At 45.9% G+C, this 14926-nt stretch overlaps 1 protein-coding gene across 14 annotated transcripts in view; it reads right to left on the bottom strand.

Annotated features, from left to right (window-relative positions):
- Positions 1-14926, bottom strand: part of LOC119974633 (serine/arginine repetitive matrix protein 3-like) — a 753111-nt gene that overhangs the window by 27146 nt on the left and 711039 nt on the right. For all 14 annotated transcript variants that reach the window (XM_038813686.1, XM_038813694.1, XM_038813698.1 and 11 more), the window contains one exon: positions 513-767. In XM_038813686.1, coding sequence (XP_038669614.1) covers positions 513-767 — 255 coding nt within the window. The remainder of the gene's footprint in view (positions 1-512; positions 768-14926) is intronic.

Here is a 14926-nt window from a genome sequence, read left to right as displayed (position 1 = left end):
GTGTAGGGACAGCAGCTGGACGGTCAAAGAGCAAACGTTTCAGTGAGAGGAACGGTCAAGGAGCAGGAGAGGCAGCAAGCCCGGGAGTCAGTAAGCAGGAGGTAAGTACAAAGAGTTAGCACGTTTCAAAAATATTTTTATATTTATTTTATTTTAAAAGTTATTTCATTTCATTTATGAATATAGGAATTTAGCAACGTAAAGTATTTCAGATTCCAGGGCACAATGTTGTAATGTTTTTTCGGATGAGAAAGATCTGAAAGAACCCAACCACAGCTTTTACATTGGTTGGAATGGGAAAACCTGATTCACTTAAAGTTGTTTCATTTAAAGGTGGACTTTTCAGGAACACAACCACAATTTTAAGTGAGGAATTACTGTACAATCAGAACAGTACCCTATTATTCCTGGCTTTTCATATTGTGTGTCAATTATATTCATACAAATGCGCCGGCTGTAAATGGTAGGAACAATGTTCCGACTTAAGTGTTTTGCTCGAGAATGGGACCTACCTGGACTGTTCCTTGCGAGGCGATGACCGTGACTTGCTCCGCCCATCTCTCTTGTCGTGTGATCGGGAGCAGGAGCGCGACATGGACCTGCTGGAGCTCCTGGAGCTGCTCTTGCGGCGAGGGCTGTAGGAAGAACTTTTCTTCTTGTCCGAGTTATGGCTGCTGGGCTGTTCACGTTTCCCTGGTGACCGGGTGCGGCTCTTCTTCCTGCTGGTGAAATGGCTTCGATGGTGACGATCTGATGTCTGCCTTAACCTAGGAAATTAACCACGGTTTTTTTGTTTTATAGTCAAAGGAACAGAACAGAGAAAGGCCCTCTGGCCAAAATAGCTTGCACTATACAACATGTCTTATGTGTTGCAACATACAGATTAACATATATACAACATACAGAGTAAGGTTAAAAGTACATCAAGAATAACCAGGCGTCTCCAGAAATTTAAAAAAAAATCTTTGAGGCAGTGCTGTAGGCAGCGCAGGGAAAACATTGGGATATTTAAAAAATTGTGAGCACTGCTGCCTCACAGCAGCACCAGAGTCCCAGGTTCAATTCCAGCTTTGGGTCACCGTCTGTGTGGAGTTTGTACGTTCTCCCTGTGTCTGCATGGGTTTCCTCCGGGTGCACTGGTTTCCTTCCACAGTCCAAAGATGTGTAGGTTAAGTGGATTGGCCATGCTAAATTTCTCGTTAATGTATGGGGATAGGCTGGGGCTGGGCCTAGGTTGGGTGCTCTTTCAGAGTCGGTGCAGACTTGATGGGCCAAATGGCCTCCTTCTGCACTGTAGTGATTCTACTTTTCCATTTGCTTTTATAACTTTAGTGTAACACATCCCCACCAACTCGTGCAGGCCCGATTGCCATTTCATGCTCAAATGAGTTTTGATTGTTACAAGGCAGGACTTCCACCTGAACTGCTCCTTGTGAGGCAACGGCCTTGACATGCTCTGCCCATCTCTGGGGGGGGGGGGGGGGGGGAGACCTGCCTTGGAGAGCTGCTGGCCAATGAGATTAGACTGCAGCTCTCCAGAAACAGCACTGCAGTGGCCGGAAGATGTACTGGAACTAAGTCCCGAAAGCAAGAGGAGATGTAAGTGGCAGGGGCCCCAATGTGGGGAGGGTAGGGGAGGCATGGTGGAGTTATTGGGGGCAGGGGGGGGGGGTTAGAGGTCCCAGAATGTAGGCCGGCAGCAGGAGAGAGCTCTAGCGGTTACTGGGCCTTAAGGGAAAAGTAGCCCCAGACATCCCAGCCATCAGGGGGCTTCTGAAAATCCTCCCCCACTCTTCCTGCCCCAGCACAACAATGTTAATTTTGGGGTTATGCACCCCCCTCCCCCGTCATCTTCCCTTCAGCCTAAGAATTGAGGCTTGGCGGAAAGGGTCCTTAAGTGGCCACAAAAGGACCTTAACTGGGGCAAGGATGAGCTTCCCATCTGAGTCCCTGCCCACCCCAGTGTAAAATCACAACCAAGATGGGGTGGGTGGGGCCCCGGGTGGGCGGGGCCCCCGAGCATTCCCATCCATGGTGGGCGGGCCCTCGAGGCATTCCCATTCATGCTCCCTCCACCACCAGCCTAGAACCCACCCCACTGTAGACCTGATATTGTGCAAAATTGTCACTCTCCTTCCTTTTCTATTGCAACAGCCAAAGTGGACAGGGTAGGAATTGCTTTGCCAGGACCAATGGCATGAGATTTGGATGAGAAAGAGCAGATCCCCAGGGTACAAGAAAAGCAGGAGTAACTGTGCCTCAAATATTAGGTATGCAATCATCCTTACCCCAGGACTCCAGATGATCCTCCCTGGGCCATGAGGGCCTCATTCTTTGACATCTTCACTTCACAATAACCAGCAGTTGGAGCCAGAGAATTTGTACCATGGGGATGGCTCATTAAATAGATGTGAAAGTCATTCCTGCATTACCTTTATGTTCCATCAGATCTTTTCCAAGCTGATATTGGTCATGTGTGTGATGAATGTTGGATTTTCAGATATATTGTATATTATGTAGTTGGTGCAGTAAGGGTTAAAAACCTGGATTAGCATGTGATTGCTGCAGTAATTTTAAAAAAAATTCTGATTTGAAAGGCTTCAGGCATTTTGAGGACATAGGTGCAATTGAAGCATTGTAAAAGTTAGGCTATTGGAATTTTGTTTCTATAAATGAGGTTCACTGGGGATAGAGATAGAGATAGAGAAATACAGCACAGAACAGGCCCTTCGGCCCACGATGTTGCGCCGAACTTTTGTCCTAGGTTAATCATAGAATTTTGGACAATTTTTCATGGCCAATCCACCCAACCTGCACATCTTTGGACTGTGGGAGGAAACCGGAGTACCCGGAGGAAACCCACGCAGTCACGGGGAGGATGTGCAGACTCCACACAGACAGTGACCCAAGTCGAAATCGAACTTGGGACCCTGGAGCTGTGAAGCAATTGTGCTTTCCACAATGCTACCGTGCTGCCCTTAAGAAGTTAACCTACACTCCATTATTCTACCCTAATCCAAGTACCTATCCAATAGCCGCTTGAAGGTCCCTAACTTTTCCGACTCAACTACTACCACAGGCAGTGCATTCCATGCCCCCACTACTCTCTGGGTAAAGTACCTACCTCTGACATCCCCCCTATATCTTCCACCATTTACCTTAAATTTATGTCCCCTTGTAATGGTTTGTTCTACCCGGGGTAAAAGTCTCTGACTGTCTACTCTATCTATTCCCCTGATCATCTTATAAACCTCTATCAAGTCGCCCCTCATCCTTCTCCGTTCTAATGAGAAAAGGCCTAGCACCCTCAACCTTTCCTCGTATGACCTACTCTCCATTCCAGGCAACATCCTGATAAATCTCCTTTGCACCTTTTCCAAAGCTTCCACATCCTTCCTAAAATGAGGTGACCAGAACTGCACACAGTACTCCAAATGTGGCCTGACCAAGGTTTTGTACAGCTGCATCATCACCTCACGGCTCTTAAATTCAATCCCTCTGCTAATGAACGCTAGCACACCATAGGCCTTCTTCACAGCTCTATCCACTTGAGTGGCAACTTTCAAAGAACTATGAACATAGACCCCAAGATCTCTCTGCTCCTCCACATTGCCAAGAACCCTACCATTAACCCTGTATTCCGCATTCATATTTGTCCTTCCAAAATGGACAACCTCACACTTGTCAGGGTTAAACTCCATCTGCCACTTCTCAGCCCAGCTCTGCATTCTATCTATGCCTCTTTGAAGCTGACAACAGCCCTCCTCACTATCCACAACTCCACCAATCTTCGTATCATCTGCAAATTTACTGACCCACCCTTCAACTCCCTCATCCAAGTCGTTAATGAAAATCACAAACAGCAGAGGACCCAGAACTGATCCCTGCGGTACGCCACTGATAACTGGGCTCCAGGCTGAATATTTGCCATCCACCACCACTCTCTGTCTTCTATCGGTTAGCCAGTTTGTTATCCAACTGGCCAAATTTCCCACTATCCCATGCCTCCTTACTTTCTGCATAAGCCTACCATGGGGAACCTTATCAAATGCCTTACTAAAATCCATGTACACTACATCCACTGCTTTACCTTCATCCACATGCTTGGTCACCTCCTCAAAGAATTCAATAAGACTTGTAAGGCAAGACCTACCCCTCACAAATCCGTGCTGACTATCCCTAATCAAGCAATGCCTTTCCAGATGCTCAGAAATCCTATCCCTCAGTACCCTTTCCATTACTTTGCCTACCACCGAAGTAAGACTAACTGACCTGTAATTCCCAGGGTTATCCCTATTCCCTTTTTTGAACAGGGGCACGACATTCGCCACCCTCCAATCCTCTGGTACAACCCCTGTTGACAGCGAGGACGAAAAGATCATTGCCAACGGTTCTGCAATTTCATTTCTTGCTTCCCATAGAATCCTTGGATATATCCCGTCAGGCCCGCGGGACTTGTCTATCCTCAAGTTTTTCAAAACGCGCAACACATCTTCCTTCCTGACAAGTATCTCCTCAAGCTTATCAGTCTGCTTCACGCTGTCCTCTCCAACAATATGGCCCCTCTCGTTTGTAAATACTGAAGAAAAATACTTGTTCAAGACCTCTCCTATCTCTTCAGACTCAATACACAATCTCCCGCTACTGTCCTTAATCGGACCTACCCTCGCTCTAGTCATTCTCATATTTCTCACATATGTGTAAAAGGCCTTGGGGTTTTCCTTGATCCTACCCGCCAAAGATTTTTCATGCCCTCTCTTAGCTCTCCTAATCCCTTTCTTCAGTTCCCTCCTGGCTATCTTGTATCCCTCCAGCGCCCTGTCTGAACCTTGTTTCTTCAGCCTTACATAAGTCTCCTTCTTCCTCTTAACAAGACATTCAACCTCTCTTGTCAACCATGGTTCCCTCACTCAACCATCTCTTCCCTGCCTGACAGGGACATACATATCAAAGACACGCAGTACCTGTTCCTTGAACAAGTTCCACATTTCACTTGTGTCCTTCCCTGACAGCCTATGTTCCCAACTTCTGCACTTCAATTCTTGTCTGACAGCATTGTATTTACCCTTCCCCCAATTATAAACCTTGCCCTGTTGCTCGCACCTATCCCTCTCCATTACTAAAGTGAAAGTCACAGAATTGTGGTCACTACCTCCAAAATGCTCCCCCACTAACAAATCTATCACCTGCCCTGGTTCATTACCAAGTACTAAATCCAATATGGCCTCTCCTATGGTCGGACAATCTACATACTGTGTTAGAAAAGCTTCCTGGACACACTGCACAAACACTACCCCATCCAAACTATTTGATCTAAAGAGTTTCCACTCAATGTTTGGGAAGTTGAAGTCGCCCATGACTACTACCCTGTGACTTCTGCACCTTTCCAAAATCTGTTTCCCAATCTGTTCCTCCACATCTCTGCTGCTATTGGGGGGCCTATAGAAAACTCCCAACAAGGTGACTGCTCCTTTCCTATTTCTAACTTCAACCCATATTACTTCAGTAGGCAGATCCCCCTCGAACTGCCTTTCTGCAGCTGTTATACAATCTCTAATTAACAATGCCACCCCCCCCCCCCCCCCCACCTCTTTTACCATCCTCCCTAATCTTGTTGAAACATCTATAACCAGGGACCTCCAACAACCATTTCTGCCCCTCTTCTATCCAAGTTTCCGTGATGGCCACCACATCGTAGTCCCAAGTACAGATCCATGCCTTAAGTTCACCCACCTTATTCCTGATGCTTCTTGCATTAAAGTATACACACTTCAACCCATCTCCTTGCCTGCAAGTACTCTCCTTTGTCATTGTTACCTTCCCCACTGCATCACTACGTGCTTTGGCGTCCTGACTATCGTCTACCTTAGTTGCTGGACTACAGATCCGGTTCCCATTCCCCTGCCAAATTAGTTTAAACCCTCCCGAATAGTACTAGAAAACCTCCCCCCCAGGATATTGGTGCCCCTCTGGTTCAGATGCAACCCGTCCTGCTTGTACAGGTCCCACCTTCCCCAGAATGCGCTCCAATTATCCAAATACCTGAAGCCCTCCCTCCTACACCATTCCTGCAGCCGCGTGTTCAACTGCACTCTCTCCCTATTCCTAGCCTCGCTATCACGTGGCACCGGCAACAAACCAGAGATGACAACTCTGTCTGTCCTGGCCTTTAACTTCCAGCCTAACTCCCTAAACTTGTTTATTACCTCCACACCCTTTTTCCTACCTACATCGTTGGTACCAATGTGCACCACGACTTCTGGCTGCTCACCCTCCCCCTTCAGGATCCTGAAGACACGATCAGAGACATCCCTGGCCCTGGCACCTGGGAGGCAACATACCTTTTGGGAGTCTCGCTCGCGACCACAGAATCTCCTATCTATTCCCCTAACCATTGAATCTCCTATTACTATTGCTTTTCTATGCTCCCCCCTTCCCTTCTGATCCCCAGAGCCAGACTCAGTGCCAGAGACCTGGCCGCTGGGGCCTTCCCCCGGTAGGTCACCCCCCCCAACAGCATCCAAAACGGTATACTTGTTTTGAAGGGGAACGGCCACGAGGGATCCCTGCACTGTCTGCCTGTTAGTTTTCTTTCCCCTGACTGTAACCCAGCTACTCTTGTCCAGTACCTTTGGTGTGGCTACCTCCCTGTAACTCTTCTCTATGACCCCCTCTGCCTCCCGGATGATCCGAAGTTCATCCAGCTCCAGCTCCAGTACCTTAACACGGTCTCTGAGGAGCTGGAGTTGGGTGCACTTCCCGCAGGTATAGTCAGCGGGGACACCAGTGGTATCCCTCACCACCCACATCCTACAGGTGGATAATTAGAGATACAACATTTAGTTGCAGTAAAGTGATGAAGTTAATGGGAGGATCCAGGGGCTGAAGTAGTCAGGCATTGAGTTCTCAGTTTTGAGTTCAGTTTAAGGTTTGAGTGTGGCAGACCAGCAGCTGCTCTAATAACAGTGAGTTGTGACCTGTATGTGAGCAGGTGGGGTTAAAGATTTGCCTGTGAACAGGATAGGAGCAGTTTCTCAAAGGCTGGGCAGGTTAAACAGTACTCGGAGACAGGCAAGAACCTGCAGGCTGTTTCCTGACCAGAGTTTTCTCCCTCCAATCAGTCTTTTAAAAGGATCTCGATTCAGCAAGAATTCCTGGGTTGGCTAACTATTTAAAAGTGGATTTTGACCTGAGATGGGGTTTGCTTGAGTGGAGACAAAAGATAGCAGTTAGAATTTAGTGTTTCATTGCCATTATTAAGCATGGTTTAACTGGTAATTGGAAGCTATTGTCTTTATGATAAAGTTAGTAACATTGTATGAGTAATAAAGTGTGTTTAACATATCCCTGTGTGTGTCTGGAATCACTCCTGGAGTGAAGTATCCTTTCCTCACAGTCAAATCAATTGATTAAGTGACCATAGGTACATTAAAGAAAGGATAGAAGTTTTGTTTCCCAAAGGCAATTCATTGATCATTTACTATGGAAGAAAGGCATCAGTTTGACTGGGCTGAGAGTTCCTTATTGGTGGCAGGTTTCCCAAGCATGTAAAGTATATTAGATGACATTATTGACTGTACAAACTGCTAAATGTGGTTTAGTAGCTTCTGATAAGCAATGTACAATGCAATCATCTGGGAACATGGGTAACAAAAAGGGAAACACTCTCTGCACGCAACTCAAGTAGCAGCAGCTCTACTTTGCTAATCAACAGAGGATTAGATATTGTGCCATCACTTTACTGTGGAGCATGTTTGCTGCCTCAATTCTGGGTTTCCTTTCACCTACCCCATTGAATATGAGATTGATCAGACCTTGTAAAGACAGCCAACTCTATCTGCTCTCGGTTAATTTTGCCCAGTTAACCAGTTGGACAGACTTTGCAAACGTGGAAACTGTGACTATAATGTACAGAATGAATTATAAAAGTGCAATTTAAGAGAGAGTCAAATAATATCAGTGCAAATTGCAGTGCATTTTAATGTATGATGTTTTCTACTTTTTACATTTCCCCCCCCTCCTCTGGCCCAGGGAAATTAATGTTAAATTGAATTAGTGGTGTGGCCATGTAACTTGGCTGAAAATTCCACCGTCATCAGGATACTCTGTTTGATTTGGATATCTTTGTAAATTGCACAGAATCAAAATAACAGCTTATTTTTTTTCTTAAACAGTGGAAAGGAAAACATCTTTGCATGTTTTAACTGGAGACAGGAAACAAGGGAGAAAACACATCAGGGGGTGGGGACAGGAAGTTTTAAACTCTGGTTAAAGTGAAGGGTTCCTCAGGGGCTTTTGTATAAATGTGGGTGCTCCAACAGGTACTGGATCAGTGACTGAAAGATAATAGTTAGAGAAATGGGATAGGTTTTCTGTTCTTGTGTACAGATGTTTTGAATCCATTAATTGGACAGAAAATCAGATACTGTCCCTTCTGACCCTCTCAACCTAATGTTCCTTACAACAATGGATCCCCCGATGATCCAGTTCACCAGGAACAGGCAATTCTGATGCAGTATCTTCAAGAGAAAACTAACAGTTACTGCCTCATTAGTTGCAGGCAGGAATTAAAGGGCAGGTGGTTTAAGTGACTTGAGCCCCATGTCCCATCAACATCTCATTGGAGGCTGCCTCCATAGAGCAGAGTGGGAGATATACCCGACCAAAGAGTTTAAAGAAAATACAGAGAAGAAACGAAGGCTCCAGAAGAGGAAAGGGGTGGGGGAAACACTGTGCACAGAAAACAGAAATGGAATACAAAGGTTGGCCAGCCACGCAACTCAGGGAGCTGTGAACTATAATAAAAGCTATGTTAGAAAGAAGAACAAATTTACATTTATACAATTCACATTCAAAGGATGTTACATAGCACTTCTCACCCAGGAGGACTCGGTAGATTCCGGGGAGGTAACTTCAGTGGTTTATTGGCCAGTTGCAAAGGCCAGGGTGGGGATGGAACACTGGTGGAGGGGTGGGAGCGGTAGACATTGTTGGGCATTCTATTGGGGAGAAAGCCCTATGAGAGAGACACCCTCCCCTGCAAAGTCCAGACAAGGCGAACCTGCCAGTCTTCCACGAAGCCCCCATCCCCGGTCCATAATCTCCTTCTATTGCCCTAAAGATTGCAGCTGGGTGGGAAGCGGTCCTCAAGTGACCATTAATTGACCACTTATAGTCTACAGTTGGGGCGAGGGCAGGTGGTCCGCTATAGGCATTGCACCTCGCCTACATAAGATCACTGCCAGGTTGGGGTCTGGATGGATAGGCAGCGGGCAGGGGAGCTGCAGAATTATACATCTCGTCATACCTGCAAACCCAGCGCCTATAAAATTATGTCTCGAGAAGCTATTTCCTTTGGTGGGAACAAGGGAGCCAACCTTTAACATACAGCATTCAAGAATAAAATCAGGACGTAATTTTCACACAAAGGGTGGTTGAAATTAGGACGTCCCAAATTACTTTACAACAATTAAAGTACTTTTGAAATAGGGCAGTACGGTGGCGCAGTGGTTAGTGCTGCAGCCTCACGGCGCTAGGGTCCCAGGTTCGTTCCCGGCTATGGGTCACCGTGTGGAGTTTGCACATTCTTCCCGTGTTTGCGTGGGTTTCACCTCCACAACCCAAACCTTTGACTCCAACTCAATCTCGAAGTTTGCGGATGATACGACTGTGGTGGGCCGCATCTCAAACAATGACGAATCAGACTACAGGAGGGAGGTAAATCACTTGGTTGCATGGTGTACCGAAAACAACCTCTCTCTAAATGTTGGGAAGACCAAGGAACTGATCATCGACTTCAGAAAGCACAGCACGACACACACCCCTGTCTGCATCAATGGCTCCAAAGTGGAGATGATTGATAGCTTTAAGTTCCTGGGGGTCACCATCACCAACAGTCTCTCCTGGTCCACTCACATTGATGCAATAGTCAAGAAAACTCAACAACGTCTCTACTTCCTGCGGAAGCTAAAGAAATTTGGCATGTCTGCATCGACTCTAACAAACTTCTACAGATGTGCGATAGAGAGCATCCTATCTGGCTGCATCACAGCCTGGTATGGCAACTGCTTGGTCCAAGATCGCAAGAAACCGCAGACCATGGTGAACTCAGCCCAACGCATCACACAAACTTGCCACCCCCACATTGATTCTGTATATACCTCTCGCTGCCTCAGAAAGGCAGACAGCATTATCAGAGACCCCCCCACCCAGGCATTGTCTTCTTCCAGACCCTTCCATCAGGCAGGAGGTACAGAAGTCTGAAGACTCACACATCCAGACATAGGAACAGCTTCTTCCCCACAGCTACAAGACTCCTCAACGACTCCCCCTTGGACTTATCTGTTCCCTGTAAGACATTAAATTTTTAAAAATGTACTTTTGAAACGTTGTCACTACTGCAACATAGGGAAATGGAGTTTCCAATGCGGACCAAAATGTTTCTCAAACAGCAACAAGATCACTAACAAGATAATCTGTTCTTTAGTGATGTTGGTTGAGGGATATAAATTGGCCAAGATATTATTGGAACTCCCATGGCGTTCTTCAAAATACTGCCATGGAATCTTTTATATCCACCTGAGAGGACAGGTATTGCATTGGTTTAACAAGAAAAGCATATCCAATAGTGCAGCACTTGATCGAAGTTCACAATGCAACCTGTGATTTACAGTTGGATATTTAGTTGAGTGAGTGAGCAAATGCAAGGTTACCCAATTTGGTAGCAAACACAAGAAGGTAGAGTATTATGTGAATGGTCATAAATTAGGAGAGGGGAATGCGCAATGAGACCTATGTGCCCTCGTACACCAGTACCCAGAAGGTAAGCATGCAGGTACAGCAGGTAGGAAAGAAGGCAAATGGTATGCTGGCCGTCATTGCGAGAGCATTCGAGTACAGGAGCAGGGATGTCTTGCTGCAATTATACAGGGCCTTTGTGAGGCAACACCTGGAATATTGTGTGCAGTTTTGATCTCCTTATCTAAGGAAGGATGTTCTTGCTGTCGAGGGACTGCAGTGAAGATTTACCAGACTGATTCTTAGGATGCCAGGACTGACATATGAGGAGAGATTGAATCGATTAGGATTGTATTCACTGGAGTTCAGAAGAATCATATCATCGAATTTACAGTGCAGAAGGAGTCCATTTGGCCTATCGAGTCTGCACCAGCCATTGGTAAGAGCTCCCTACTTAAGCCCACACCTCCACCCTATTCCCATAACCCAGTAACCCCATCTAACCTTTTGGGACACTAAGGGCAATTTAGCATGGCCAATCCACCTAACCTGCACATCTTTTGACTGTGGGAGGAAATCAGAGCTCCCGGAGGAAACCTACGGAGACACGGGGAGAACATGCAGACTCTGCACAGACAGTGACCCAAGCCGGGAATCGAACCTGGGACTCTGGAGCTGTGAAGCAACAGTGCTAATCACTGTGCTACCATGCCGCCCAAATAAGGGGGGTTTTCATAGAAACCTATAAAATTCTAACAGGACTAGACAGGGTAGATGCAATAAGGATCTTCCCGATGGTGGGTGTGTCCAGAACTGGAGTCACAGTCTGAGGATACGGGTTAGACCAGGGGTGGGCAAACTATGGCCCGCGGGCCGCATGCGGCCCGCCAAAGGTCTTTATGCGGCCCACCAAGATCAAGTCACAAAAAAAAAGAAACATTTTTTTAAAAAAAAATTTATTTTTATTTTTTTATTTTAAGGTTAATGGGGGGGGGGGGGGGCTGTTGGGTTACTGGTATAGGGTGGATACGTTGACTTGAGTAGGGTGATCATTGCTCGGCACAACATGTGTTTCATGTGAAGTTTCTACTTTAAAATATTAATTAATAAAAATTAATTGTTTTTTTTCTTTAAAAACCTTTTATTTTGGCTATTTTAAATATTAATTATTTTACTTAATATACTATGCGGCCCTTTAAAATTGTGAATTTCTGAATGTGGCCCTTGCACGGAAAAGTTTGCCCACCCCTGGGTTAGACCATTTAGGACAGAGATCAGGAGAAATTTCTTCACTAGAGATTGGTGAGCCTGTGGAATTCACTACCACAGGAAGTAGCTGCAGCCAAAACACTATGTTTTCAAGAAGCAATTAGATATAACACATAGGGTGAAGGGGGTCAAAAGATATGGGGGGGAAAGCAAGATTAGGCTATTGAGTTGGATGATCAGCAATGATCGTAAAGAACGTCGGAGCAGGCTCGAAGGGCCGAATGGCCTCTTCCTGCTCCTATTTTCTTTGTTTCTTGTCAAGGAATGGTGAGGACCTTTCAATAACTCCTGGTGTGGGACCTGCAAGCTGAGTTTTAAATTTCTTGTGAAAGATTCCAACACTGAGATTACAGCAGACTAGGAGCTTGTTATGAATTGGGATGCTGAGCAAACTCTAGTCCTCTCCATGGCCTAGTTTTACTTCACTTATGTTCAGCTCGTTCTCTGAAGTACAACCACCAGCTGACATTGAATTCAATAGTCACACACCACAAATTAAAATGCACCAGCCAATACCAATAAAAATATATTAAAAAAATAAATAAAATGCGCCAACCGATAAAAGGGAAAGAGCTACACTTTTCTCTGTGGAACAAGGCAATTTTAAAAATATTTATTCACGGAGTGTGAGCATGCATTTTCTGCCCCTCCCTCATTGCCCTTGAAACTGAGTGGCCGGCCAGGGTCATTTCAGGGTAGTTAAGAGACAACATTATTGCTGTAGGTCTGAAGTCACATGTAGGCTAGCCGAATTGGCAGTAAAGGTGGCGGCTGAGGTAGCAGTGGAGGTGGCAGAGGAGGAGGCAGCAATAGCAGTGGAGCTAGAAGGAGCAGCGGAATCAGCAACCGCAAGCGATGCTGTGTAGAGACAATAAGGGAATGACCAGAAGGAAAGTGTAACATGCCAGGTGAAATGGAAGGAACGTCTAAAGTTCTTGGTGAAGATTTTGAAGCCATAAGAGTTCCATATCACTAGGCTCCAAAGAATCCCTACATTGCAGAAAGAGGCCAGAACCTCCAAAACAGCACTCCACCTAGCCCCCCCCCCCCCCCCCCCGTACTAGCCCCGTAACACTACCTAATCTGCACATATTTGGACACTAACGTGAAATTTAGCATGTCCAACCTGTAGATCTTTGGAGTGTGGGAAGAAACCGAAGCACCCAGATGAAACCCACGCAGATATGGGGAGACGGGGTTCATGAAGGGGCGGAGGTTGTTGCCGAATGTGCGCTGGTTGCTTTAAAAAAAAAGAAGGGAGCACAGTAGCCAGCACAGTTGCTTCACAGCTCCAGGGTTCCATGTTCGATTCCCGGCTTGGGTCGCTGTCTGTGCGGAGTCTGCACGTTCTACCCATGTCAGCGTGGGTTTCCTCCGGGTGCTCCGTTGTCCTCCTAAGAAGTGCAGGTTAGGTGGATTGGCCATGCTAAATTGCCCTTAGTGTCCAGAAACGTTAGGTGGGGTTACTGAGTTACGGGGATAGGATGGCGGCGTGGGCTTAGATAGGGTGCTCTTTTCAAGGGCCGGTGCAGACTCGATGGGCAGAATGACCTTCTGCACTGTAAATTCGACAATGCAAACACCACACTGTCGCCCAAGGCCAGAATTGAATCTGTGTCCCTGCCATATGAGACAGCAGTGCTAATCACTGTGTTGCCGTGCTGTCCAATTTGTAGTTTTTTTCCCTCTAGTAACATGTAGGAAGCTGCACTTATATCCTCATCACAGAAACACCGAATTGGTACTGTGCAGGATGCAATTTAGCCTATACTGTTCGCACTGGCTCTCCAAATGAGCATTATGGCATAGTGCCATTCACCTGCTTTTTCCTCAAATCCTTACACATGGGTTCAATTCAAATAATCATCTAATGCCCTCTTGAATGTCTTGATTGAACCTGCCTCCACCATACTTCCCGGCAGTTCATTCTAGACCAGAACAACTCGTTGTGTGAAAAACATTTTCTAACATCACATTTGCTTTGCCTTTGATGCCTAATGATCGTATGAGTTGCCTTATGATTGCTTTAGAATGCTAATATTCGCTTCCACAAATTTTAACAAGTTGTGACGGCTTCTTGACACTTCTGAGTACTTTGATGACTCTACACGTAGGAGGATCATGATGCTAAAAGATGTCTAATTGAGCACTTTTGAGGACAAATGAGCTCTGTTTCCAAGATCAAAGTCTGTTCCAAATCTCACCGTTTGATGTCAAATGATGTTCTGATTGTTCCGAGCACAATTGAATGCAAAATCAATGTCAAATTGTTCTGGTAGGGTAGAAAGTTATATTAATTGCTCACCTTGAAAGAGGGAATTACCTCAACTACAAAAACATAGTTCTAGTGAACTTGCAGTTTGCAGCAATGCACGACAGCAGGGGAGCACTATCTCGGCAAAAATTCTTTACCCCCATCCTTGGTTGGGTAACTATGTGCAAGACTAAGTTAATTTTCTGCTGTGATTGTCCAGAATAGAACATGGATTGAACTCAGGTTGTTTCCAAGGCGATAAGAAACCACTAGTGAATGAAGTCCAAAGATGTGCGGGTTAGGTGGATTGGCCATGCTAAATTGCCCGTAGTGCAAGGTTAATGGGGGGATTGTTGGGTTACGGGTATACGGGTTACGTGGGTTTAAGTAGGGTGATCATTGCTCGGCACAACATCGAGGGCCGAAGGGCCTGTTCTGTCCTGTACTGTTCTATGTTCTATGAAAGTATGATTGTGTTTGGCTGGACCCTAATTTGAAAATTGAACACCATTGCTCTCCTGCAACATATTTCACTAGTAATGGGGTGTGGTGGAGTGGATGGATGGGAGTGGAAGAGATTGAAAAGTGGGCCGATCTACTGTACCATTCAGTGACTAGTACAGTAGCATGGAAGGTGGTCAGGGAGAGGATGGTGATGTGAACTGT

This window comes from Scyliorhinus canicula, chromosome 12 (assembly GCF_902713615.1).
Source record: "Scyliorhinus canicula chromosome 12, sScyCan1.1, whole genome shotgun sequence".
In the NCBI taxonomy this organism is placed as follows: domain Eukaryota; kingdom Metazoa; phylum Chordata; class Chondrichthyes; order Carcharhiniformes; family Scyliorhinidae; genus Scyliorhinus; species Scyliorhinus canicula.
Note: the sequence above shows the minus strand (reverse complement) of the source record. Positions and strands in the feature narration are given on the sequence as shown.